The 27,451-nt window shown below is 51.6% G+C and overlaps 2 protein-coding genes across 7 annotated transcripts; one reads left to right on the top strand and one right to left on the bottom strand.

The window, feature by feature from the left end:
* The first annotated feature begins 1,551 nt into the window (after positions 1-1,551).
* On the top strand, positions 1,552-16,134 carry LOC122731782 (calcium-binding protein 4-like). Its single transcript, XM_043972057.1, has 9 exons — positions 1,552-1,573; positions 4,975-5,126; positions 5,227-5,252; positions 11,030-11,447; positions 12,361-12,391; positions 12,600-12,743; positions 15,412-15,521; positions 15,749-15,896; positions 16,013-16,134. Exons 1-9 carry the CDS (start codon positions 1,552-1,554, stop codon positions 16,039-16,041), a joined length of 1,080 nt encoding a protein of 359 aa, XP_043827992.1. The 3' UTR covers positions 16,042-16,134.
* Positions 16,135-19,892: 3,758 nt separating this feature from the next.
* On the bottom strand, positions 19,893-24,264 carry TMEM134 (transmembrane protein 134). Of its 6 annotated transcripts, XR_006353547.1 has the most exons (8): positions 23,789-24,264; positions 23,142-23,206; positions 22,967-23,059; positions 22,552-22,628; positions 21,032-21,076; positions 20,748-20,801; positions 20,442-20,653; positions 19,893-20,269 (listed from the first exon to the last, which is right to left on the bottom strand). XR_006353547.1 is itself a non-coding variant. In XM_043970167.1 (7 exons), exons 1-7 carry the CDS (start codon positions 23,960-23,962, stop codon positions 20,571-20,573), a joined length of 591 nt encoding a protein of 196 aa, XP_043826102.1. In that variant the 5' UTR covers positions 23,963-24,264; the 3' UTR covers positions 19,893-20,570. The 6 variants fall into 6 exon arrangements, 5 of the variants coding, with proteins under 5 accessions (XP_043826102.1, XP_043826104.1, XP_043826103.1 ...); XM_043970167.1 differs by having other exon boundaries at positions 19,893-20,653; XM_043970169.1 differs by having other exon boundaries at positions 19,893-20,653; positions 21,032-21,047.
* Between the last annotated feature and the right edge of the window lie 3,187 nt (positions 24,265-27,451).

The following is a 27,451-nucleotide window of genomic DNA, read 5'->3' as shown; positions in this document are numbered from 1 at the left end:
TGGTATCTGTGTAACCTTGAGCAGCCACCCTCTCTGGGGATCAGTTTCCCCAGGATGACTGTGCATACCCTAGGGATCCTTTCCCGATCCCACAAGCTGCCCTCAGCCACCCCAAATGACTTTGTGTTTCCTCTTCCGAATATATCTTGCTTCCTGGATAGAATGAAAGCTCCCTGAAAGCAGATTGTTTGGTTTTTGTCTTTGTACTTCTGGTGCCTAGCACACAGCCTGGGTTAGGGTGGCATCTAATAAATGCATGTTTATAATACCAGAGGGCCTGGGAGGTGAAGGGACCCATCCAGGGTGTCCCAGCTAGGAAGTGTCCAAGGCAAGATTTGAACTCAGGTCTTCATGACTCCAGGCCCAGTGCTATGGATTAGATTGCCAGGCCTTCTCCTGATTCCCTCAGGGGTCTTGCTTCACCTGAGGGAGAAGACTGGGAGAAGCTAGGGAGCTTGTCCATGCCTGCCCTGCTTATAGTGCCTGGGTAAGGAAGAGGAAGGTATCCCTGACCAGGAAGATTCAGGAGGTGATGGGAAGGGTGACTGCAGAGCCAAAAGGCCTCTTCCAGAAGGCTGGCCAGCCTTCCTGCCTGCCTGCCTGCCTTCCTTCCTTCCTTCCTTCCTTCCTTCCTCCCTTCCTCCCTTCCTTCCTTCCTTCCTTCCTTCCTTCCTTCCTTCCTTCCTTCCTTCCTTCCTTCCTTCCTTCCTTCCTTCCTTCCTTCCTTCCTTCTTTCCTTCCTTCCTTCCTTCTTTCCTCCCTCCCTTCCTTCTTTCCTTCTCTCTTTTCTTTCTGCCTTCCTTTCCTCCTGAGCATCAGTTTACCCCCTCTGTAAAATGGGTTACATGACCTCTAAGGACCCTTGCAGGCACTATACTTCTCTTTCCTAGGAGCCCTTCCTGGAGGGGCTCCCAGATTGGTCCTTCCTGGGACAGTGGGCTTCCTCTGGGCCCAACAGACAACATGGTAAACAGTTCCCTCATTTGGAGTAATGGGGCTGAGGCTTTCCTCTTGACCCAGCTGTGAGACCTTGGGCAAGTCCCTCCTCCTCTCTGGGTCTCAGTTTCCTCCTCTGAAAATGAGAGTGTGAGCCCCAATGGCCTCTAAGTCCCTTCTAGCACTAACTCCCATCATCCTTTGTTTATGCCTCCAGCCTCCTCGTGGTTTCTGCCCCATCTGGGGGGCCAGCTCTTATGGGTGGCAACACTCCTCTATTGGGAGCTCTCTGTTAAAAAGTCATGGGGGGACTCTTTCCCACCATACTAACCCCCCCAGGAAGCTCCTCCCCAAACCTCCTGGGCAGGGGACCCCTTCTCTCCCTCAGGTATCATAGGCCAGGAGCCCCTGGGGGTAGAGAGGCTTACCAGCACCGGGGACAGAGATGAGGATGGGGCAGAGAGCTGCGCGCACACACACACACACACACAGTCTGACTCCTGTGCATCTGCTCCCGGTTCCCCTTGCCCAGCAGTGGAGGCCTAAGGGGTGTGACTGCCCGTCTGCCAGTCTGTCTCTCTGGGGTTGGGCTCTGGCTGTAGTGGACGTCGCCCCATGCACTTCTGCAGCGGGAGAGGTAACCCAAGACAGGCAGGCCCATTAAACATTCATGGAGCTCCTCTCCTAGAGAAACCCTAACCCCAGTCCCGCTGGCCAGTGTTCTGGAGTCCTGCTGCTCACCCCCTCCCCCCCCCCCAACCAGGCTTCCAGTCCTGCCTCAAGTCCATCCCCCTGTGAGATCACTAGCATCTTGGAAATATCACCGGGAGGTCAACAGAAGTGGCAGAACCAAGTGAGCTCCCTCCAGGGAGAGTCATTGTTCATCATGCAGCTTTATCATGTGCACACCTAGGCCTGAAGGACCCCCAGATTCCTTTGGCACCTCTGCCCCAAACATCCCTTAGATTGGCATTCAAGGCTCTTGACGGTCTGCTTGGTTGTTGAATGCACAGGGCCTGGCTCTATTCTAAATGATCTTGAGCCCTGTGATCCTCTAAATCCTGCCCAGCCAGTAGGGTCCTAGAAGGACTAGCAGGAGCAACCACCTGGGCATTCAACCCGAGAGAGACAGAGAGCAAGCTGAGAGCAGTCACTCAGTCGGTCGGTCACTAAGCATTTATTAAGCACCTACTATGTGCTAGGCACTGAGAATGCAAAAAGAGGCAAAAGACAGCTTCCCTCAAGAAGCTCATAATCCAAAGGGACTATCCCAGAGGGGTGACCAGATTAGCATGTGAGTAGGTCAGAGCTGGAAGAGACCTCAGAGGCTCTTGAGGCCAACTCATATCTGAGCAGGAAATCTCTGAAATACTCATCCAGCCTCCTCAGTGACAGGGAACTCACTACCTCCAGAGGCAGTCCATCCTACTTTGGGATAGCTCTCATTGGTAGGAAGCTTTTTCCTCACATCAAACTTGGTATGTTCCGTGAATCTGTGAACTCACTGATCAAGGAGCTCCCACAAACAGCCCTCTCTGTCCCAGGACTATTGGTCACATCCTCCTGTTTTTCCCATGGGCATGGGGCTTTCCTCTGGGTGTTGGCATTGGTTGGATGCCAGTGGTAGATGGAGCCTAGCTCTGGTCCTATATCTCTCCTTTACACAGTTTTGTCTGCATGACTGTTGCTCCATGATCCCTTGTTTCCTCCTGAGATCCACCACCCACTCCTTGAATGCCCTTGGAGTGACCCACAATTCGAATTCCATCAATTCAGATGTCTCAGTTTCCAGAGACAGTGGTGGTCTTGGTTCTCAGTCAAAGAGCTTGACTGGGAGAGTATAGGGATTTATTTATTTTTATTTTTGGTGAGACAATTGGGGTTAAGTGACTTGCCCAGGGTCACACAGCTAGTAAGTGTTAAGTGTCTGAGGCCGGATTTGAACTCAGGTACTCCTGACTCCAGGGCCAGTGCTCTATCCACTGTGCCACCTAGCTGCCCCCTAAAAACAATTTTTAACCTTTGTTTTTTATAATTTTGACTTCCAGGAACACTAATGCATTGTTGGTGGAGTTGTGAACTGATCCAACCATTCTAGAGAGCAGTTTGGAACTATGTCCAAAGGGCTATAGGACTGTGCATACCCTTTGACCCAGTAATACCACCACTAGGTCTATATCCCAAAGAGATCATAGAAAAGGGAAAAGGAGGGGCAGCTAGGTGGCACAGTGGATAAAGCACCAGCCCTGGATTCAGGAGGACCTGAGTTCAAATCTGGCCTCAAACACTTGATACTTACTAGCTGTATGACCCTGGGCAAGTCACTTAACCCTCATTGTCCCGCCCCCCCCCAAAAAAAAAAAGAAAAGAAAAGGGAAAAGGACCCACATGCACAATTTTTTTTTTCAGGGCAATGGGGGTTAAGTGACTTGCCCAGGGTCACACAGCTAGTAAGTGTCAAGTGTCTGAGGCCAGATTTGAACTCAGGTCCTCCTGAATCCAGGGGTGGTGCTCTATCCACTACACCACCTAGCTGCCCTGTACAAAAATATAGCAGCTCTCTTTGTGGTGGCAAAGAATTGGAAATCAGGGGAATTCCCATCAATTGGGAAATGGCTGAACAAGTTGTGGTATGTGAATGTAATGGAATACTATTGTGCTGTAAGAAATGATGAGCAGGCAGATTTCAGAAAAACCTGGAAAGACTTAAGTGAACTGATGCTGAGTGAAGTGAGCAGAACCAGGAGAACATTGTACACAGTAACAGCAACACTGTGTGATGATGAGGTGTGATAGACTTAGCTCTTGTCAGCAATACAATGATCCAAGACAATTCTAAAGGACTCAAGATGGAAGATGTTCTCCACATCCAGAAAAAAGAACTATGGATTCTGAATGCAGATTGAAACAATGGTTTCTACTTTTTGGTTGTTGGGTTTTTTTTTTTTTTGAGGTTTTTCCTTTTGCTCTGATTCTTCTTTCACAACATTACCAATGCAGAAATCTGTTTAATGTGATTGTACATGTATAACCTATATCCGATTGCTTTCTGTCTTGGGGAGGAGGGAGGGAGAAAAATTTGGAACTAGAAATCTTATAAAAACAAATGTTCAAAACTATCCTTACATGTAACTGGAAAAGAATAAAATACTTTTATGATTAAAAACCCCCCAACCAATTTCGAGTTCCAAATTTTCTCCCACCGTCCCTCTCTCCCCTTGCCTCTCATCGAAAAGACAAGCTGTTTGATAAAGGTGAAGAATACAGGTGTTTGAAAGATCTGTTGTTTCAGGGAGATGCTTGGAGGCATGAAAAGCAATTGTCGGGGCAGCTAGGTGGCACAGTAGATAGAACAACAGCCCTGGAGTCAGGAGGACCTGAGTTCAAATCCAGCCTCAGACCCTTGACAATTACTAGCTGTGTGACCCTGGGCAAGTCACTTAACCTCAATTGCCTCACACACACACAAAAAAGCAATTATCAACCAACTAGCCTATATTAAGCACCTACTATGTGCTAAGTGCTGTGCATACAAAAAAAAAAAGGCAAAAGACAGTCTCTGCCCTCCAGGAGCTCCCAATCTAAAGGGTGAGATAACATGGAACCCAAGAAGAGATCTTGGGGACAAACGGGCTAGGGCTCTGAGGTTGGGAGGAATGGGGGAGGCTTCTTGCAGAAGGGGTGGCTTCAGTGGGGACTTGAAGGAATCCAGCGAAGCCTGGAGGTGGATGAGCATTTGGAGTTGGGGTTGTGGTTTGTGAGCAAGAGTCAGGAGGCCAGGGCAGCTAGGTGGTGGAGTGGATAGAGCACCGGCCCTGGATTCAGGAGGACCTGAGTTCAAATCCGACCTCAGACACTTGACACTTACTAGCTGTGTGACCCTGGGCAAGTCACAACCCCAAATGCCTCACACACACACAAAAAAGAGTCAGAAGGCCCAGGGCACTGGCTGCAGGTGCACATGGAGTGGAGCATGGAGCGGGGTGTGATGGGAAGAAGGGGCAGCTCCTGAGGGGAGGCTTTGCTGTTTGCTCCTAGAGGTGACTCAGGACTTCGTGCTTAGGGGAGTCCTGCGGGCAGAGCTGAGTTTTGGGGAGACGCTTTGGCAGCTGAATGGACAGATAATAGCCCGGAGTTCGCAGGGAGGTTCACCAGCACAAGGTGCCTACTGCGCGAAGTCCTCAAAGCCGGTGACACCAGCCATTTCTCAAATGAGACAGCCCCTCCATCTCATCTCTGGGCATTTTCTTGGGTCCTCCTCCATGCCTGGAAGGCTCTTTGTCCTCATCTCTGCCTCCTGGCTTTCTTCAAGTTCCAATTAAAATTCCATCTTCTACAGGAAGCCTTCCCCAATCCCTCTTTTTTTTTTTTTTTTGCGGGGCAATGGGGGTTAAGTGACTTGCCCAGGGTCACACAGCTAGTAAGTGTCAAGTGTCTGAGGCCGGATTTGAACTGAGGTACTCCTGAATCCAGGGCTGGTGCTTTATCCACTGTGCCACCTAGCTGCCCCTCTAGACATCTTTTAAATCAACGTGTTCAAAACTGGCCACCTAGCCGCCCCTCCTAATCCCTCTTAATTCTAATGCCTTCCCTCTCATTTCCTGTTTGTCTTGTGTAGGTGCATGTACATCTTTGTTTGCTCCCTGCCTCCCCCATTAGCATGGGCAGGGCCTGTCCTTAGCCTCTTTTTTATATCCAGCACTTAGCACAATGCTTAGCACATAGTAGACACTTAGGAAAGGCTTACTGGCTGACTCACTACAGGAGAGTGGGCAGCATCAGAGAAAAGGGATATGTACAAAGGTAGAAATGACAACACTTGGCTATGGGTTGGAGATGGGTGCCAAGAGGGAAGAGCAGAGTTTGATGCCCAAGTCAGGAGCCTGGGTGACTGGCGGTGGGGCCCGCCCTCAGGAGTTCTAGGAAGAGGAAAGAGAGGGGGTTTTTGGACATATTGAGTTTAAGATGTCTATGGGACACCCAACTCAAGATGTTGGAAGGGCAGTTGGAAATATGATGCTTAGAGGTCAGGCTGGACAAGGAGAATTGAGAAAAGTCAGCAGAGATGCTAACAGACACCATGGAAGGAGAGAAGAGGACCCAGGATGGAGCCTTGGGAGACCCTCCCTCATTGTTAGTGGACTCGATGCCAAGGAAATCCCAGCAAAGAAGGTTGTGAAGGAGCCACCAGAGAGGTAGGAGAAGAGCCGTAGAGAAGTGTCAGAAAACCTTAAAAACCACACACGATGGCAACTCTTCCTCGACCTCATAGAAGGTGCCCTACTCCCAGCTGCAAGCGATTCCACCCCTGCCCCACTCCCACCCTGTGAGGGGAACACTCAAGCCCCAGGTAAATTCCCCCTTCTACAGGAGTCCTTTCTTAGTCCTCCCCAGCCCTGGGGCCCTCCTTCTGCTATCCCAACTCTAGCTTGTTTGTTAATAGGTGTTTGCATGCTGTCTGCCCCATTAGACTGGCAGCTCCCTGAGGGAAGGGGATGAGGGTTTTTTTTCCTTCTTTTCTTTGGACCTTTAGCTTTTAGCACAGTGACTGGCACATAGTAGGCACTTAATAATTGCTAGGTGACCAGCTGCCTAAGGCACATTCCCCATGACATTCTCTTCCTCAAGGGGCCTCCATGGCTCCTTATTGGTTGTTGTTGTTTGTCCTTCATTTTCTTTCTTTTTTTCTTTCTATTTTTTTTAAAGTAGTAAACATTTTTATTTATAGTTTTGGGTTCCAATTTTTATCTCTCCTTCCCTTCCTCCCCTCCCCCCTCTCTAGGCGAAAAGCAATCAGATATGTGTGATACATGTACAATTATGTAAAAGCATTACTATATTAGTCATTTTGTATAAGAAAACTTGAATAAAAGAAAAATGAAAGTGGAAAAATAGCATTCTTCAGTCTGTGTTCAATCAATATCAGTTCTTTCTTTGGAGGTGGATATAATGTATTTCATCAATAGTCCTTTGGGATTGTCATTGTATTTTTTTTTTCAGGGCCCAGGGTCACACAGCTAGTTAAGTGTCAAGTGTCTGAGGCTGGATTTGAACTCAGGTCCTCCTGAATCCAAGTCCAGTGCTTTATCCACTGTGCCACCTAGCTGCCCCTAGATCGTTGTATTGTTAAGAATAGTCAAGTCTTTTACAGTTCTTCATCAAACAATATTGCTGTCTCAGTGCACAACGTTCTCTTGGTTCTGCTCACTTCACTATACATCAATTTATACAAGTCTTCACAGGCCTTTCTGAAATCATCCTGCTTGTCATTTCTTATGGCACAATAATAATATTCCATCACCATCATATGCCACAGCTTGTTTAGCCATTCCCCAGTGGATTTCCAATTCTTTTTTTCCCTTTTTTTCTTTCTTTCTTTCTTTTTTTTTTTAAGTGAGGCAATTGGGGTTAAGTGACTTGCCCAGGGTCACACAGCTAGTAACTGTCAAGTGTGAACTCAGGTCCTCCCAAATCCAAGGCCAGTGCTTTATCCACTGTGCCACCTAGCTGCCCCTGGATTTCCAATTCTTAGCGACCACAAAAAGAGCTGATATTTATGAAGAGGTGCTTTAAATTACTTTTGAGTAGAGAGATGAAAATTAAAACAACCACCTGACACCTCTCAGATTGGCTAATATGACAGAAAAGAAAAAATGATAACTGTTGGAGATGTGGGTAAATTGAAACACTAATGAATTGTAGCTGGAGTTGTGAACTGATCCAAACCCTGACCAGAGAAATTTGTAACTATACCCAAAGGGCAATAAAGCTGTGCATAGTCTTTGATCCAGCAATACCATTACTAAGTCTCTATCCCAAAGAGATCATAAAAAAGAGATGTACATGTACAAAAAGATTTGTAGCTGCTTTTCTTGCAGTTCCAAATAATTAGAGATGGAAGGAATGGCCATAAATTGGGGAATGACTGAACTAGTTGTGGTATATGAATGTAATAGAATACTATTGTGCTAAAAGAAACGATAAACAGGCAAATTTCAGAAAAACCTGGAAAGACTTAAGTGGACTGAAGCTGAGTGAAGTAAGCAGAACCAGGAGAACGTGATACATAGTAACAGCACCATTGTGGGATGATCAACTGTGATAGACTTAGCTCTTCTCAGCAATACTATGCTCCAATACAACTCTAAAGGACTCATGGAAAATGCTCTCCACATCAAGGGAAAAGAACTGTGGACTCTGAATGTACATTAAACAATCCTATTTTGAGGTTTTGAGACTTTATTTGTTTGTTTGGGTTTTTCTTCCCTTTTGTTGTGATTTTTTAACAACAGGACTAATGTAGAAATATGTTTAATGTGATTGTACAAATATAACATATCACATTGCTTTATATATTGGGGAAGGGGGAGGGAAGAGAGGAAGAAAACTTTGGAATTCAAAATCTTATAAAAACAAGTTTGAAAACTCTTTACATGTAACTGGAAAAAGTAAACTATTATGATTGGTCAAAAATGAGAAAAAAGAGCTCCTTTAAATGTTTTTGTACAAATAGTTCTTTTTCTCTTTTTGGGGATGTCTTTGAGATACAGATCTAGCAGTGCTATTGCTGGATCAAAGGGTATACACAGTTCTATAGCCCTTTGGGCATAGTTCCAAATTGCTCTCCAGAATGGTTGGATCAGTTCACAACTGCACCAACAGTGGATTAGTGTCCCAGCTTTCCCACATCCCCTCCAACATCCAATATTTTCCATTTTTGTTATTTTTGCCACTCTGATAGGTGTGAGGTGATACCTCAGAGTTCTTTTAATTCATATTTCTCTGATAATTAGTGATCTAGAACATTATTCCATATGATTATAGATAGCTTTGATTTCTTTGTCAGAAAACCGCCTGTTCATATCCTTTGACCATTTATCAATTGGGTAATGACTTGTATTTTTAGAAATTTGACTCAGTTGTTTATATAATTGAAAAATAAGGCCTTTGTCAGAAATATTTGTTTCAAAATTTTTTCCCCAGTTTTCTGCTTCCCTTGTAATCTTGGTTACATTAGTTTTGTTTGGGCAAAAACTTTAAAATTTTTGTTGTCCTTCATTTTCTTTCTTTTTTTGCGGGGCTATGGGGGGTTAAGTGACTTGCCCAGGGTCACACAGCCAGTAAGTGTCAAGTGTCTGAGGGGGGATTGGAACTCAGGTCCTCCTGAATCCAGGGCCGGTGCTCTATCCACTGCGCTACCTAGCTGCCCCCCCCCCCACTTCATTTTCAAAGAGGAGCAGTGACATCCCAGGGCAATGTCTTGATTCCTCCATGAATTGGATCTAAGTGAGGCAGAGCTGCACACGCTCCGTTCTCTCTTCCAGTGGCAGGATAAGTGAAGATGATGCCTGGGATACCATAGATGACTTTAGTGTCTTCTACGTCTCACCAAGCTCTGAGCTTCCGCCCATTCTGGCACGCTTTTGGTAGACACCCCCTAACTCCCTGTTAGGTTCGAGGCCTATAGAGGTGACCCTAGAATAGGGCCTTTACCTGGGGCACAGACCTGGCCAGTCTTATCTCACAAGCATTTCCTTGATGTACCCGATGGTCCTTGGATTCACCTTGGATGCTGAGGGGTCCCTGAACTGAATTCATGCATCTTTGCGGTATTTGTGCCCCATGTGTGGAAGGCATCCTCTCCTTACTTCTCCCTGTTAAAAATCCTTATCTGGGGGCAGTTAGGGGGCACAGTGGATAAAGCACCAATTCTGGATTTGGGAGGACCTGAGTTCAAATCCAGCCTCAGACCCTTGACAATTACTAGCTGTGTGACCCTGGGCAAGTCACTTAACCCACATTGCCCTGCAAAAATAAATAAATAAATAAATAAATCCTTATCTGTCTTCAGGCCTCAGCTGAGCTGCCTCCTTCTTTGTAAATAATAATCAAAAGAGCAGCTCGCATTTATAAAGCCATGTACAGTTTGCAAAACATTCAGCAGATGTTAGCTCATTGGTTCCTCACTACAACCTCAAGAAGAAGATACTTTTGTTATCCTGGTTTTGCAGCTAAGGAAACTGAGACAAACAGAGGTAAAGTGACTTGCCCAGGGTCCTACAGTTAATAAGTGTCTGAGGCTGGATTTGAACTCAGGTCCTCCTGACTTCAGGCCTAGCCTCTAGACTGATAAACGTACATGTAATTTCCTTCAATGAAATATAACTCTCTGAGGGTGAGCAGTTGGGGTTTTTGTTGTCTCAAAGCAGTCACTTGTAGATTAACTGATTGATGTCAGTGCATCGATTGTTTAGCCACATAGCTTCCTAAACCAAAAAGTTGCTCCGTGACATCCGCCTGATGCAGCCCAATATCCCCCCACTACATGAAGGTGCTGTCTCCAGAAGGCCCCTGTGAAAATGGGAGTAATTGTGTGGATGGGGGGGGGGCAGTCAATGATACATCAACAATAATGCCTCTGATTTCTATATGACTAAAGGGCTCATTCTCCCCCTTCTACAATGAGAATCTGAACCTTGAAGAGAGGTTCCGAATTCGAATCTCTGCTGTCTGTGTGACCCTGCTGTGTGTCTGCCTCTCAAGGCCTCATTTCTTCCTCCGTAAGATGCAAAGGTTGTGCTCAATGGCCTTCTAAACTAGCTCAGTCTTTATCTAGACCTGGTGGTCAGCTCCAGAGAAGTTGGAGATTCCCAACAAACTGGGACCACGGGAGGCTCAGGAGGCGCCCCATCTGAGGAAGGATGTCCGTCAGGAGTGGAGCGGGGTGCTAGTGGCAGATCTTGGCCCAGTGCCTTAAGCTGCCCACCTGGGCATACTGTCCTCTGGGACACTCTGTTTCTATTGTCATTGATCTCCTTTGGGCGCAGGGGAGTCCAGGGACCCCAGGCCAAGAACCTCAGAGGCCCCTGAGTGGGGGAGGGGAGAGGGTTGAGGCCCCCCCTGGATGATCAGCCTGGGCAGTGTGCTTCTTACTTCCCTTAATCCCCAGTCAGTGACCTGACCCCAGCCCTGCAGGTCCCTGGTGGGGGAGGAAGGCGGGGGGGGGGGGGGGGGGGGGGGGGGGGGGGGGGGGGAATGGAACTAAGCTGATTTTCTGGATCCTTGAGAGCTGAATGTGAACTCAGTTACACTATTCCCTCTTGGCCCTGTCCTGCATGGCTGCTAAGCATGGAAGCAAACACAAGAAGGAAGGGAATAGCCAGGGTGGGGGCCCTGAGAAGCCCCCCTCGGGGGAGCCTGTCAGGGCCCAGTGTGAAGAAGGGCTCTTGAAAGACCCGTGCTTGAGGAGAAGCAAGAGAGAGAAGGGGCACAGGGAGCCCCGCAAAGACAGAGGGGAGAAGACTGAAGAGGACGGGCAACCCTCTGGCAGGGGCCGGGAAGCGGACAAGAGTGGCAGGGCCTCTGCCCAGGGAGAAGCTGGGCCTGGGGAAGGCTCCCAGGCTGCCCTGGCTCCTGCCCAGCGAAGGCCGTCCCAGCGGCACCGGGGAGACTCACACCATGACCCTGCCCACAAGGCTTACTGGCCCCTGCTGAACAGTGTCTTTGGCAAGGTGAGGGCCTGGGTCCTGGGATTGTGGGGATGGGAGGCCTGGGCCAACAATGAACACCAAGGAGCCCCCCCCCCCCGGGTTCCTCTCCTTTCTGGGCAGTCCCTAGCTTGGTGCGGGAGGGGTATGGGGCAGGGACCCTGATTCCTCCCTTGCACACATGTGCATGCACCATGCATGCACGTGTGCACATGTGTGCGCACACACACACACACACACACACACACATACACACACATATTGAGGCCCAGGGCTGGGGGTGGGGACTGGGGAGGAAGGGCTAGGCAAGTGATCTCAGGGACATTTATGGAGCACTTGTTCCCCTCAGGACTCAGCTGGGCACCAGGGGAAATAGAGTTTAGATAAGACAGTATCTGTATTCCTGGATGTAGCTCATGCACAGTTCAGTGGCTGGAGGCAGAGTACACACTTGTGCTGGGCATGGCTAATTCTGCTCTGTGACCAGTCACATCTCTGAGCCTCAGTGGCTGCATTTGTAAGGGAGGACAATCCCTTCCGTGCTGGCTGCCTCCTTCTGGGGCTGCCAAAAGTCTCCCAGGAGCAAACAGATGAGAGATTTCTTTGTGAAACACTTACCAACAAATGTCTGACATTCTTAGCGTGGAAGTGTTCAATATGGACTAAGTGGAAGGGATCTTAGGGATTATCCAGCGCAGCCTCCTTGTTTCAGGGATAAGGAGTGGGGGAGGGTCCACAGTAAGTGGGGGGCAGCCTAGGACCCCAGATCTGACTCCCAGCCCAGGGCTCTTTCCATCCCACAGAGGCAGATGGTACCTTCCCAGACTGCAGAGACAGGCACGAAGGGGGCCCCTGGGCAGGAGCTTGGGAGAGGGCCTGCGTGTGGGGACCGGAGGCTTTGGGTGTCCCAGGCTTCCTCTGATCTTTCTTCTTGCAGGATCGGGAACTGGGACCTGAGGAGCTGGATGGTGAGCCATTGTGGAAACCGAGGCCTGGGGCAGAGAGAGGGGAGAGGGGCCAAGAAGGAGAAAAGAAATGAGCAGGGGGCTGGGGAGCCTTGGAAGCTGGTGTAGACGGGTGAGGGGGGCCATTCGGCCCGAAAGGGACTGGCAGCCCATGATGTAGGGATGCTGATGAGCTCTGGCCTTCCCTTCCCCCCTCGCTGGGCCTGCACAGAGCTGCTCGAGGCCTTCAATGAATTTGACACTGACAGAGACGGCTATCTGGGTTACCGCGAGCTGGGGGCCTGCATGCGGACGCTGGGGTACATGCCCACAGAGATGGAACTGATTGAGATCTCCCAACATGTCAAAATGAGAAGTCAGTGTCCAGATCCCCGGGGGCTGGGAGGGGAGGGTGCTGTGCTGAGTGTGTGTGTGTGTGTGTGTGTGTGTGTGTGTGTGTAGTCTGTGTATGTGCATGCGTGTGTATGTGTGCAGTTATAGGGATGAGGCCTGGGAAGCAGGGATGGCACAGGATGGGCACAGGAAGTGGGGCCGGGCCAGCAGTGGGCATCTAGAGGGCAGCTGGGGGAGTGTGATGGAGCCAGACAGCCTGCAGGGGGAGGGCTTGAGGTGCCCATCAAGGTCAGACTGAAGATGGGGGTGTGGGTGGGGGAACCTTTCAGTCTGGACAGAAAGAACTGGGAGCCCATCAAAGCCTAGTTAGCAGAAGACAGAGATCCTCTCTGGGGCCTGAAATTCCATGCTCTGTGTTCCAAGATTCCTCCCGGAGGTGAATTTCTGTGTGTCCTGTTCTAAGATTCTCTTCGACTCTGAAGTTCCATATCCTAAAGTCCCTCCCAACCTTGACATTGTGCCCTGTGATCTAAAGATCACTCCCGGCTCTGACATTCCATGTTCTATGTTCTAAGGGCCCTCCCAGCTCTGCATTTTGTGTTCTGTGTTCTAAGTTCTCTCCTAGATCTGAGAGTCTGTGTTCTATGTTATAAGGTGCCCCCCCCCAAGCTCTGACACTGTGTTCTGTGTTCTAAGGGCTCTCCTAGCTTTGACCTTCTGTGTTCTAAGAGCTCTCTCCTCTCTAACATTCTTTTTTTTTTTTTGGTTAGGCAATTGGGGTTAAGTGACTTGCCTAGGGTCACACAGCTAGTAAGTGTTAAGTGTCTGAGGCCGGATTTGAACTCAGGTCCTCCTGACTCCAGGACCGGTTCTCTATCCACTGTGCCACCTAGCTGCCCCCCTCTCTAACATTCTAAGCTGCTCCTGTTGTATGAGATGGGCAGCAGGGGCTTGAAGGAGGAGCTCCCATGGGGTTTGAAGGAAGTCCTTTTAACACAGATAGCGAACTGGGTAGGACCTCTGGCTTCTCCCAAGCTGCCTGCACTGTCTGAGTATTATTGGACAAAACTTTGTGCAGGAGGCTCGAGGTCACTTCCCTGGTTCAGACATGAGGCTCGGCTGAGTTTTCCTCCTTTTAGTTCATTTGCAGAAGCAAAGCCAAGCAGCCCCCCTCACTTCCTGGTTTGTGAGGCAGCAGGCCAAGCCTCTTGGAGGGGTCAGCTGGTGGCAGCTGGCCAGATGGCAGACACACGCGGAGGGAGGAAGGGCCGGCAGCCTCTGGAGGGTCAGAGAGATGGCTGTCCCAGGGAATCGCACCAGGCTGGAGAGCAGTGATCAGCCGGCAGGGGTGTGTGTGGGGAGAGACGTGGGAGGCGCCGGAGACCCAGCTGGACGCAGATGGCCTGGACTGTCCTTGGAAAGGCTTTAGTTTGGGTTTTCAATGCAATGGGAAAACTGGGTCCAAAGGGGACATCAGAGATCATCTTGTCTAACTTCTTCTTTTTACATCTGAGGACATGGAGGCCCAGAGGGGTCACACAGAGAGAAGACAGCAGGGCCAGGATGCGAGTTCTAGTCTCTTGCCTATATTGTTTTCTGTCACATTACACCATAATAGATACAGAGGAGATGGAAGGGCTTTTGGGGGGTGGGAGAGAAGGGACTGGGCTGACCAGGAGAAGTCTCTTGGAGAAGGTCGTATTAGAGGAGAATCGCCAAGAAAGCTCGGAAACCTAAGCAGGACATGGGAGGGAGTGCAGCATTGCATATACAGGGCACAGCTGGGGCAAAGGCCCGGAGATGGGAGATGGAATGTCATGGCTGGCGAACAGCAAGGGAGCTGGTGGAGCAGGATCATGGAGTATTTGAAGGGGACTAGAGTGTCAGGAGACTGAAAAGGGAGAAAGGGGCCGGGGTCGTGAAGGGTTTTAAAAGCCAAACCAAGACTTTTAGATTTGATCTTGTTAGGACTTCTTGATAGGGAGAGTGACATGGTCAGACACTGGCTTCTGCCAATGGATGATAATGGACCCCTTGGGAGCGGAGGAGATCCCCCAGTGAGATGATGGCAAAGGGGAGGGGCAGAGAGCCCAGAGCAGAGCTTTGGGAGACACTCAGAAGAGGGGAGCGTTCCCTAGACAAAGATCGGGCCAAGGAGGCTGAGCAGGCGTGGTCAGAGAGGTAGGAGGAGACCCGGGGAAGAGAGAGCCTCCGGAAGGTGGAGCTGGACAGTGTCATCACAGGCTTGAGGATGGGGATGAGACCTTCCGACTTGGCCATTAAGACATCGCTGGGGACTTGGGGGAGGGGCAGCCTCAGCTGAGTGCGGGACTGGAAGGTTGTGATCAATCAGACCTTTTGGCCTCCCAGGAGCTGCCCCGCCTCTGAGCCCCCGGGGCATACAGCCTGGGGCCTAGGCTGGACACAATTTCTTGGGTGTCTAATCCAGGGCCTCTCCGTAAGGGGGGAGGGTACTTCATTGCGTGGAAGAGCTGGTCACGGCCCCACTGAGGGGGCAAAGTCATCCAAGGTTTACAAATACTTTCCTTACACCCTGCTCCAAGGGAGTGAGTGTGGGTCCCAATGTCCCACAGCCAGGGTGAGTGCCCCCCAGGGCCCTGTTAGAGACAGGCGCTTGGGCACAGAGCAACCCAGGCTGCCATCCTAAAGCTTCTTCCTGGGTCCTGCAGTGGGTGGCTGTGTGGACTTTGAAGAATTTGTGGAGCTGATGGGGCCGAAGTTGCGAGAGGAAACGGCACACATGTTGGGCATCCGGGAACTTCGCATTGCTTTCCGAGAGGTAGGAAGAAGGGGCCTCTGTGTGTGTGTGTGTGCGCGCACGCGCGCGTCTGTCTGTCTGTCTGTGTGAGTAGACCATGGGGTTAGAGAAGGAGAAAGAGAAAGGTTCTGTCCGGTCTGGGAAGGGGAGCTTGGTAGGATTCCGTACTGGCTGGAGTGATCGGCAGGGCCAGGGGTTTGAGGGGGACAAGTGTGGGGGCTGAGTCCCTCGGCCTGACTTTCCTACAGTTTGATGCAGACAGGGATGGCCGGATCACTGTGGCCGAGCTGCGTGCTGCTGCTCCTACCTTGCTTGGGGAGCCCCTGGTGGGGCCTGAACTGGAAGAGATCCTTCGAGAGGTTGATCTTAATGGAGACGGACACGTGGACTTTGATGGTGAGACCAGAGCACTGCCCCACCATGGCACTCCCATAACACCCTGCTCCACCCCGACCTCCCCTTTCCCCTGACTCTGATGCCCCGTCTGCTCTCATCTCTTCCCTCTACCCCAGAGTTCGTGATGATGCTGGCGGCCCGCTAGTCCCCCACGATGCCCCAGAGGACAGACGAGGCCAGTGCTCTTTCCGCTCGTGACATCATCTGATTTGGTGGCCCACTTCCAACCTCCCTGGGTGCCCCGATGCTCTCACCTTCATTTGCTGGGATTCCCCTTGAACTAGTAGCACCCTCTGGGCTGGTACCAGGCACGACTACTATTGGGCCATCCCTATCCACTCATCCCAGAGGCATAGAGCTGCCTGAGACCCTCAGGTCTACAGATGAGAACACTGAGGCCCAGAGAAGGGATGGAGCACAGCTGCCACTGCCTCTTGTCTGCAGCTCCTCCTGACATCCAGAAACGGAGAAGCCGAGTTCAGATCCTGCTTGGATGCTGACGCCCTCTGGTGACCTTGGGCAAATCACAAAATTAGGGGATCAGAGCAATCTGTCCCTGCGGTCCCTTCCAGCCAGAGAGTGACAAGTCCAAGGTTCTTTGCCCACCTTCTCTAGGTAGGCCCCCTGGCCTCACACTGGCCCACACTGCCCCCTTTTTGTCTCGGGATCCCATCTTGAAGTAGACCGTGCACTGTCCCAGAGCCTCCAGCTGTGCCCTGTCTGGTCTGGTCTCTGCAAGGATTGGGGCAGGTTTTGACCCCTTCTCCTGCCTCCCTGACCTCAGCCCACCAAGATCTGGGCACACTGGCACCAGATGGTACTTGCTAAGTTCTCTGAGTCTGGAGAAAGGGCAAAGCAGAGCCATAGCAAAGGGCAGGGTCAGGAGAGATGTTGCCTGAGGTTTCCCGACACTGGGAATTGACCAAATGCCTTTGTTGGGACCTCCTTCTCACTGGCTCACTGGGCCTACCTTGACAGGGGCCTCTCCTGCCCTGGCTGCTGCCATCTCACCACCCCTGCCCACCCAGGCCCACAGCGGGCATCAGAGGGCACTGTCCTTCTGCCTGCCCTGCCTTTTGTCCTCCACCTGTCCCTAGAAGAGGCAAGGAAAGAGGTCTGGATCAGTAGGAGCCAGAGAGATGGGGCAGGTGCCAGTTTCTTAGCATGGCCCACATTCTGGGATGGCTCTGGTGGTCCCTGGGGGAGCCAACACCAGGCTCTGAACCAGGACGCTGGCCTCCAATTCCCATCTTCACGTCATTTTCTCTGGGTGCCCTTGGCCCCGGGGCATCAGGCACATCAGAAGCATTAGGCACTCTGGGGCCCGGAAGCAGAGGCAGAGGCTGCTAGCCTGAGAAGGTTCTCTTTAGACAAGAAGGACTTGGGGCCCCAGACTCCCAGAAACCCATGCCCCAGCAGGGAGGGGACAAGTGGAGGCAGGGTCCTAAGGCCCATAGCCTAGATGGAGCTTCTTTTGGTAACAACAGACAAAGCACCTTTGGAGGAAGCAGGGAGTGGCACCTAGAGCTACAGAACAGCCCCTGAACAGGGAGGGAACAGGTGGTGGGCAAAGTGCTCCAGGCTGGAGGGAGAGTGAGAATGTGGCTCCAGTTGCTTTTTACATTTTTATTTCATTTTTCTGGGGGGTTTCTTTGGGGGGGGGCAGTGAGGGTTAAGTGACTTGCCCAGGGTCATACAGCTAGTAAGTGTCAAGTGTCTGAGGTCAGATTTGAACTCAGGTCCTCCTGACTCGAGGGCCAGTGCTCTAACCACTGCACCACCAGCTGCCCCTTTTATTTCATTTCTCAATGAACAAGCCTTCCCTCAGTCCCTGGGTTCCAAGTCCAGCTCCGCCCGATCCTGCCTGTGAACCTCAGGATTGAGGAGCAGGTGGGCACCTCGGTGGCACCTCAAGTGACTCACACGACAGAGGCTTCCCCACAAAAACGCTGGATGGCTCGAGCGGCCCATTTGGTGCTGTTCCCTCTGGCCTCGCAGCTGGGAAGAGCTGGGCTCCTAACAACTGTGTTTGTGCAATGCTTTAGGGACTGTGGTGACGCCTTTCACTGGAGGCAGGGGACAGAGGGGGGGCCTGAAGATAGGACAGGTTAATTCCGTTGCTTCCCTAGTACCTGCATACCTAGTCAGTGTCTGAGGCAGGGTCTGACTTTGTCCTGATTGCGAGTCAGGACTCAATGGGCCATCGAATAGATCCTGCCTTTGATCAATGATGAGCTGTGTGACCTTGGGCAAGTCACTTCATTCTCTGAGCCTCAGTTTCCTCATCTATGAAATGGGGAGATAAGAGCACAGCTGCTGAGAATCATATGAAATAGCTACATATGTAAAGTCCTTTGCAAAAGTGTGCTCTTCTTAGTAGAAGGGGTAGCAGGAGAGGGCTCTTTCTTCCCGCTCTGTCCCATGGCCTGAGGAATCCAGGCCTCAGAGACCAGAGTTGAGGAGAGGCACCTGATGACATCAGGGTCGGGGTGAGACCTAGAGAGCTCCCTCCCCCCTATGGGAGAGGCTGCCGGCCACAGGCTGGGGGAACTCAAGGCTGACTGTCCAGTTCTAGGCATCACAGTTTAAGAAGGGCCCCCGAGGAGAGTGTGGACAGACTCCACCTGAAGGAACCTGAGGTGCTTAGGCTGGAGAAGAAAAGCTTGAGGGGGGTGGGGCACAAGCCAGCTCTGCTTGTGCTGCTGGGCCCCCAAAGGGCAGGGCCCAGAACAGCAGCCCATTAGCTCTGGTGGGAGGCAGGCTGGCTCCTCTCCTCAGAGGTCTCCTGCCTGAGCTTGGGGACAGCTCCCAGCCTGGCTCAGGCCTGAGTCACACCAGCTGCCACTGCAGGCCCCTCCACCTCCCATTCCGTGACTTGGGCTATCAGGAGGAAAGAGGCAACGGGCCCTTCCGGAGCTTGTATTGAACATTCCTCTGTCCCTTGCCAGGAGCCTAATCCAGCATCCAGGGAAGTGGGGAGGGGAGGCCAACCCTCGCCTGGAATGCTAGGGGATATTCTGTAAGGAAGGAACGTGCAGACTCCAAACGTTTGTACCAAATGATGCAAAGCCAAGAAACTAGAACCAAGGGATAATGTACAGGGTGATCCCAGCTCTGTAAAGGGAAACAAGAGCCGGGTTCAAAAACTAGGGTCACAGCCCTGAGCAGGCTGATGGTGAAGCAGGTCTCCAGACCTTTTGGCAGAGAGGTGGTAGACTCCATGTGGGGAATGAGGCATACATTGGCTACTGCTGTTTTGCTGTGTTATACTTTGTCACAAGGGAGAGATCTACTGGGGAGGAGGTGGGGAAAGCATTGGCAAATAGCACTGATTGAATATTAAATTAAAAACAAACCTTTTCCCCCCTTTTTCTTTCTTTTTTAAAAGAGTTCTTTTAAGGGTTCTTTGCAGGGGTGGGGGCTACAGGTATGGAATATTGCATACACTATCAGACTTGGTGGATAAATCGGTGAATTTTGTAAAGCTGTTTTCCCTCACCAGACCCTTTCTTCATTCTTTGTTACAAAGAGATGGATCCCAAGGGAAGGGAGGTGGGATCTATTTGGGAATGAAGGTAATATAAAAATAAAAGATGCCAATGAAAAGTATAAAAAGAAGGCCCTGTGGGTGGTGAGATTCCCCATTCTAGGCATGATGGGAAGAGAGCCAGGTCTGCAGTTCAGAGACCTGGGCTCTGTCATCTTGGGCAAGCGACTGAGCCCTTCTGGGTCAGCTTCTGTGACCTACCGCAAAGGGTTAAAAGAGGCATGGAGGGGGGCGGTTAGGTGGCCCAGTGGATAGAGCACAGGCCCTGGAGTCAGGAGTACCTGAGTTCAAATCAGGCCTCAGACACTTGACACTTACTAGCTGTGTGGCCTTGGGCAAGTCACTTAACCCCCATTGTCCCACCAAAAAAAAAAAAAAAAGAGGCACGGAGGACAGAGTGAGGGAGCTGAGGTTTAAAGGGGAAAGAAGCAAGAGCCAACTCTTCCAGCCAGAATGAACACCATTTTATTTGGCCAGAAGACCCCAAGTGTGAGAGTGGCCCCAGGGGCTTCCTAATAAGTTAAAGGCACCAGGATTAAAGGTGAGATGGGGGAAGGCTGGGGCCCCAGAGCCCGGGAAGCCTGGGGAGGAAGGGGGAGGGATGGGGCTGAAGTGGGGGCAGTAAACTTCCTGAGCAAACCTCCAGCTCTGACCTCAGGGATCCTGTGGTGGGCTGGGCTGGGCTGGGCCAGGCCACAGAGGACCAGGCCAGGAGCCTTGTCTCCTCAGACCAAAGCCAAAGTCCATCGGCTCCATCTCTAGCCCGTCTAGCAGGGGCAGAGGGTCCAGGTTCGAATCCAGGCTCTGCTGCAGACTAGCAGGCTGTCTGTGGGAAAGGCATTTTCACTCCCCCCTTGGGAAGAGTGGGGGGCACTGGCCTGGCTGGCCTCTGGGATCTCTCAGCTCTAAACCCTAGGAGGGGGAGGGGGAAGGGAATGCTTCCTGGAGGAATCGCCTTGGAGTTAGTTACCCCTCCCCAGCCAGGCCCCCTTCCTCACCCTCTTCCTCCCGCCCAGCCTGGAGCTGTGCGGCCTCCAAGCATCCGGCCAGCTGTGTCCATTTCCGGGCTGCTGAGGCAGCAGCAGGGGGCAGGGGGAGAGCACTCCATCCCAAAGAAGGCCCAGGGCTCATTTCTCAAAGTAAGGCAAGTAGAAAAACTGGAAGCCTCGGTGACCCTTGACAGCGAAGTAGATGAAAATGACGTGGTACACTGCAAGGGAGGGACCTGTCACCACCTTGCCCTGCCTTCATCCTTCCTCGTCCCCCTCCCCCCAGGCCCCTCCCCCTCCCGGCCTGGGGTGCACCTCCAGGGATGAGCAACAGGAAGCCAGGGACAAAGAAGATGGCACTGGAAACACCTGCGGGGGGAGAGGCGAATGGGCTGGACTCCATCCCTGGCCCTGGCAACAATGCTTGGGCCGAGGGCCAGGGCTCAAGGGAGGGCAGCTGGGTGTGTGGGTGGGGGCCAGGGCTGGGCCCATCCTCCCCCCAGAGTCCGGGACTGAGCCTCTCTCTTCTCCTCCCCAACCCTTTTCTCCCCATCCCTTGAGCACCCCAAATCCCAGGGAAGAAGACTTAGGGCTCTCACCTGGAGAAGGCTTGGCCTGGAGTCCCACCCCAGTGAGAATGAGTGCTTCAGTCAGAAGGCCCAGAGAGAGGTCAGGAGGCAGATGGGGGAATGGGGGGGGGGGCTAGGTCAGAGAATCTCTGCCAATCGCTACATTTTGAGCTTCTTAATCCCTCCTGGAAGCCCCCCCTTTAAGGCCTTTTGAAGGTGCTACCACCTCCACGAGGCCCCTCCTATTCTGCCCTAGCCCCCCAGGCAGAAACTTTACAAGTAAGAAAACTGAGGCCCAGCGGTCACCCAGATATGAAGCAGAGTCTCTTCTGCCTCCCTCTGCCACTACCCTCTGCCCCCCACCTCTGCCAGAATTCCTCTGTCTTGTGTATTTACTCATCGGTGTATGTTCTTTCCCTGGGAGGGTGTCAGCTTCTTGGGATGGCAGGGGCCTTCACTGCTGCCTTTGGATGCCCAACATCTAGCTTAGTGTGTTTGGCACATGGTACCATTTTCTTTTTCTTTCTTTTCTTTTTTTTTTTTTTGGTGAGGCAATTGGGGTTAAGTGATTTGCCCAGGGTCACACAGCTAGTAAGTGTCAAGGGTCTGAGGCCGGATTTGAGCTCAGGTCCTCCTGACTTCAGGGCTGGTACTCTATCCACTGTGCCACTTAGCTGTCCCTTTGGTACCATTTTCGAAGACAAGGAGCCAAGCCCAGAGAGGGAAAGCAATTGCCCTAGCTCACACAGCTTTGCCGTTAATCTTGGCAATTGGAGATCTGTGAGGGTGTATGAACTCAAGGAGGGCAGAGGTATCTTCTCTAAACTTGGGGCTTCCACCAGCACTGCCCCGCCCCCGCCCCACTTTTCTCCATAGGCCAGGCATGCCTCATATCCCTAAATTGTCTCCATTCTCTCTTGGCTATGAACTCAATTGATGGACCTTAAAGATCAGAATTAGATCTTGGATTTGGAACGAAGCCTAGAGGCCTCCCTGTCCAACTCCTTACCTGAAGCATGAGCTCCTCCTTCCCTCCCTCCCTCCCTCCTTCCTCTTCTCCCTCCTCCCTTCACTCCCTCCTTCCCTCCCCCATTACTTCCCTCCCCCCCATTACTTCCCTCCCCCCCTCCTTCCTTCCCTTTCTCCCTCCTTCCTTCCTCCTTTCCCTCCCTCCCTCCCTCCTTCCTTCCTTCACTCCCTCCTTCCTTCCCTCCTTTCTCCCTCCTTCCCTCCCCTCCTTCCTTCCTTCCTTCCTTCCCTCCCTCCCCCCCTCCTTCCTTCCCTTCCTCCCTCCCTCCCTCCCTCCTTCCCTTCCTCATTACTTCCCTCCCTCCCTCCTTCCTTCCCTCCTTTCTCCCTCCTTCCCTCCCCTCCTTTCTCCCTCCTTCCCTCCCCTCCTTCCTTCCCTCCCTCCTTCCTTCTTCAGTCCCTTCCAACTCCACCCCCAACTCCTCCCAGCACATGAAGGGAAGGCTAGTGGTTAGTTAGGGTGTGAGATGGGACACGGAGCCCTGGGTGGGAGGGGGCATGCCAGGGAGCCAGACACTCACTGAGGCCCAGCAACAACAGCAGGAAGGAGGCTAGAACTACCCGGCGATTCTTCTGGATCAGAGGGTGCTTCGTCCAGCTGAGGCCAGACAAGAAACCATAAATAATGATACCGACGATGGTAAAAAAAATCACGGATCACATTTGTACAACATTTTAAAGGGCTATCGGCTCATCTCACACCCCCATTTCATGGAAGGGGGAAGCTCAGACCCGGAGAGGTTACAGCCACAGGACAAGTCAGGGGTGGGGTTGATTGGTCTCTGGGTTCCAAGCCCAGTGCTCCGATGGGAGGGAGTATCGATAAGCTGGGGCTGGGAGGGCATCCGGGAGGGAGGTGAGGATGAGGCAGGTCGGGGGCTTGTCCCTGGCCAGGTTGGCTGAAGCCTCAGAGGAGGGAGGGGCCCAATCCCTCACCTGCAGCAGGCGTGGTAGGAGCGCTGGGTACTGTTGCTAATGGTACTGAAGGACCACTGGGAACTTCTGGTGGAGGAGCGGCCAGCGTCCCTGCTGGGAGAGGCCACGCTGAGCAGGGGGCCCTGGGCAGGCCAGGAGTCAGGGGAGGGCAGGAGGGGAGAGGGGGCGGCCTAACCTGAGCTTCATAGCCCCATCGGGATCCGAGGGGCTCCGGACGGCATCCTCGTCGTTCTCCAGATTCTGCTCCAAAATAAAACAGCGCTGGTTGTTGGGGCGTGTGTGTGCGGGGGGGGGGGGATTGCCCGGGCCCCCCACCCCCCACTCTTTCAGCCCCCTCCCCCCACCAGCCCGGAGGCCCTTCTGAGCGACCCGACAGCTGCTCACCAGCCGGACAAGTCTGATGATTCACAGAAACCGAAACCAGTTCGGAGGTGGGTGGCTGAGAAGGCCGAGTTAGAGCCCAGGTAGGGAGGTACCTGCCGGTGAGGCAGGACAGGCAGCAGGGCTGGGGAAGACTGGCCCGGCAAGAGACTTGGCTTTGCGGGGGCAGAGCGGGGCCTGGATGAGAAGCCCCGGCTCACCCGGACGCAAGCGCCTTGGGCGGGTCTTTTCCCTATCTGTGAAGTTGGAGGGGGGTGCCTTGATTTCTGGGGTCTCTTCCAGTTTGAAGTCTTATGACTTTGGGCTTCCGGCCAGATCCTGGGATCCAAAGCCAATGAGATTCCCCGCCCCCCATTTCAGAGATGAGGAAACAGAGACCCTGAGAAGCCGGGGTGCTGGTCGGGGCTAGCGTGGGCGAGGGAAGGGGAACGCTGTTCTCACCTGGTACTTGAGACGAGACTGCTTCTCGCCTTCCTCTTCCACGTCCCCCCGGCTCTTGCGCTCAAAGTGCAGCGTCCCAAAGCGCGGAGGGGTCCCCCCGGGCCCCGGGCCCCCCTCCTCCAGGGACAGCTCAAAGGCATCATCGATGCTGAACTCCGAGCGGCCGCCGCTCATGGCTCGGCCCCCAGCATGGAGCTGCCCTGCAGCTGTGCCCAGCTGCCCACAGCTGGCCCGCCTGGGCCGGCTCTCAGAGGCCCATGGCCCGTGCCGCGCCACTCAGGGCGCTGGACTGGCCACTTGGCACCAGGATCTCCCTCGAATTTCGCTTCAGCCTCCCGGGACGCTGACACTCCAGCCCCAGAGTGGGGTGGGGGTAGGGGAAAGGGGGCTGCTGGGGGAGGGGTGAAGGAGGAGCTAGGGCCCCCACCCCCGCCACGGGAGGCGAGGCAGGAGCAGTCAACCGCCTATGGCTGGATATCTTCACCTAGCCCGGCAGGGGAGGAGGAGGGAGGGGCACCAGTGGGAGGTGGGGGTGAGTTGGGAGGAGGGAGGAGCGAGAGGAAGAAAGGAGGAAGAAGGAAACTCCACTTCGTTAGTGAGTACTAAATGTGGGAGGGCGGGTTTAGTTTAAGCAATCCCCCAGAAAAAGATCTGAGGGTTCCAGTGGCCTACAAATTCAATCTGAGTCAACGGTGTGAATGGGCAGCCAAGGAAGCTAAGGCACTCTGATTTAAGCACAACATACCGAACAAGCATTTGTTAATTATCTACTAAATAGGGACAGCTGGGTGGTGCAGTAGGTGGTGGGCCTGGAGATGGGAACACTTCACTTCAGGCTCAGACACTTCCTAGCTGTGTGACCTTGTTGCTGTTCACTCCCATCCCACTCTGTGACCCATTTTGGGGGGTTTCTTGGCAAAGACACTGGGGGGGTTTATTATTTCCATCTCTGATTTATTTTACAGATGAGGAAACTGAGGCAAGTAGGGTGAAGTGACTTGCCCAGGGTCTCACAGTAAGTGCCTGAGGTCATGGCACTTGATCACCTTATCCACTTAGCTGTGTGACCTTGAACAAGTCATTTAACCGGTTTCCCTCAGTTTCCTTATTTGCAAAATGGAGGTAATAATAGCAACCTCCCAGCATAGTTGTGAGGATCAAATGACATAATAATTATTAAGTGCTTAGCACAGTGCATAACACAGAGTAAGTTCTATGTAAATGTTGGCTATTATTATTACTAAGTGCCAGGCACTGTGTTAATTTCTGGAGCTACAAAGACAAAAGTGATTGAAACACATGACCCAGGGTTACCAGAGAGCTCAACTGACACACTGAATGACCCCAAGGGCATCATTTTCACCTTTCTTTTCTTTCCTTGTCCCCATTTTCAGTTACTCCAGGAAAAGCCAATATACTCATGGTATTTCCCCAAATGTGAGTGCCTTTACAGGCACTGAAGGTAACAAATGCATAATGAGTATGGGGACAGCCTTTAATTTTGACCACAGAAAATACAGAAGGTACAAAGCACTTAAAGGATTCATAAAACATTTAAATAGTTCCCGAGTTCCTCCGGAAGGGAACTGAATGCTGGATTGTTTTTGGGTTTTTTTGTGGGGCAATGAGGGTTAAGTGACTTGCCCAAGGTCACACAGCTACTAAGTGTCAAGTGTCTGAGGTCAAATTTGAACTCAGGTCCTCCTGGATCTAAGGCTGGTGCTTTATCTACTTTGACACCTGGCTGCCCCCTCTGCTGGATTGTTTTGGGACTCATTCAGACATCTGACATTCTGGTCGATGGCTCTGTCCCATAGAATTTGGCACAATCTGCTCCCTAACCCCCCAAAAAGAGGGTTTATAACAGTCAAGTGAAACTTAAACAGAAATGGAACCCTGTGGGCTGCATCTTGACTTACCACAATTATGCCAGTCTACATTGTATTGTATTTTTCTTTAATTTGTTAAACATTTCCCAATGACATTCTAATCTGGTTCCCGTCTCCCTCAAGAGTTCAGTGAGTGGGGAATTTAGACTTCCCTTCTCCCCCCAAAGTTAACCATGGTCTGGGGGTTGTAGATCAAGCAAAGCTCTTCCTGGCACACAGCACTGTCCAGGTAAACCACTGGCTTTGCCCTTTAAGTAGGGCACTGCAGCAAGGACTATGAGGATAATCCTTTCCTTTCTCAAAGCACGTCCCTGCTGGAAATCCTGTCTCCTGAAGGCCAATCCCAGAAGGAAGATGAACTCCAGAAATACCTCTCTTCTGAGGGCACCTATGCTACATGATTGAGAATTATTACCTAAGTGGATACTTACAAGCCTGGGAAGTAAGTGCTATTATTACCCTCATTTTACAGATGAAGAAAATGAGGCAAATGGGGGCTTTAATGCTTTGCCCATGATCACATAGCTACTAGGTGCCTAAGGTCAGATTTGAACTCAGTTCTTCTTGACTCCAAGCCTGGTTCTCTATCCTCTTGGCCAAATTGCTGGTAACTATACTGGGGGTGAGAAGATGGAAATCCTGAACCCCTGCTTGCTAACCTTTTGAAGAGCACCCAAGGGAAAAGGTGAGGAAGGAATCCTGAGGACGATGAGATCGAGTTGGACGTCAACTCACCCTTCTAGACAATGGAGCACCAACTTCTCTAACAAAGGTCCATCCCCCTGAATGCTAGCCAGCCAACCATCTGGGGGTTCCCTGTGCCAGTGTTGCACAGCAGAGGGAAAATTAGCAGGTTTTGGAGTCTGAAGACAGGAAGGCAGATCTTTCCTCTGTCACTTCCCTGGGTGACCTTGGGCAAGTCACTCCCCCCACTGTCAGCCCCAGTTTCATCATCTGGAAACTGAGATTAGACTCCATAAACTCTGGGATCCCTTCTAGCTCTAAATATGGGATGTCTGACCTATAACACAGCCTGTGATCCATAGGGAGGTGTCCCTAGATGCTTCCAAACCTGTTTGACTTGACATCACATCAGATATGTATTCTCTATTCTCTATACGTTATATATTCCCCCCTTATGTATTCCAGTGGGGGGCATGGCATTTACAAAGACAAATCAATTCAAAGGCTGTACTGGTAATAAGGACTGAACCTGATATTTCACTGAGAACTCTCACATGAGGAGACTCCTCTACCAATAAAGGTCAGCACCTTCTTTGTAATCTGTAGTCTCATAGAGTTTTTAGCTAATGAATGGGTGTGGCCTCAGACAAACTGAGACCTAGGAAAGACCTTAGCTTAAAAAGGCCAAGGTCTCCCACTGGATTGGGGCCATCTATGTCTTGCCACTGGACTCTGATGACTCTGGAGGAGCCAAGTGGGGCTGATGACTTTGCACAGTTCTGCTTCACTTAAGTGCAATTCACTTGCAAATCAAGACATCATCCTGGGGGCAGCTAGGTGGCGCTGTGGATAAAGCCCTGGATTCAGGAGGACCTGAGTTCAAATCCAGCCTCAGACACTTGACACTTACTAGCTGTGTGACCCTGGGCAAGTCACTTAACCCCCACTGCCCCACAAAAAACAACAACAACAACAACAAAAACAAAAAGACATCATCCTCCTGATATCATTGGTTCTCGTCGAGAACGAAGGATAAACAAGTCTCAGAAAGTTGCTTATATCATTGAGAAGTAAAGTGACTTGCCTAGGG

Source organism: Dromiciops gliroides, chromosome 6 (assembly GCF_019393635.1).
Source record: "Dromiciops gliroides isolate mDroGli1 chromosome 6, mDroGli1.pri, whole genome shotgun sequence".
Taxonomy (NCBI): Eukaryota; Metazoa; Chordata; class Mammalia; order Microbiotheria; family Microbiotheriidae; genus Dromiciops; species Dromiciops gliroides.
The sequence above is the reverse complement of the archived record's forward strand: the minus strand, read 5'-3'. Positions and strand labels throughout refer to the sequence as shown.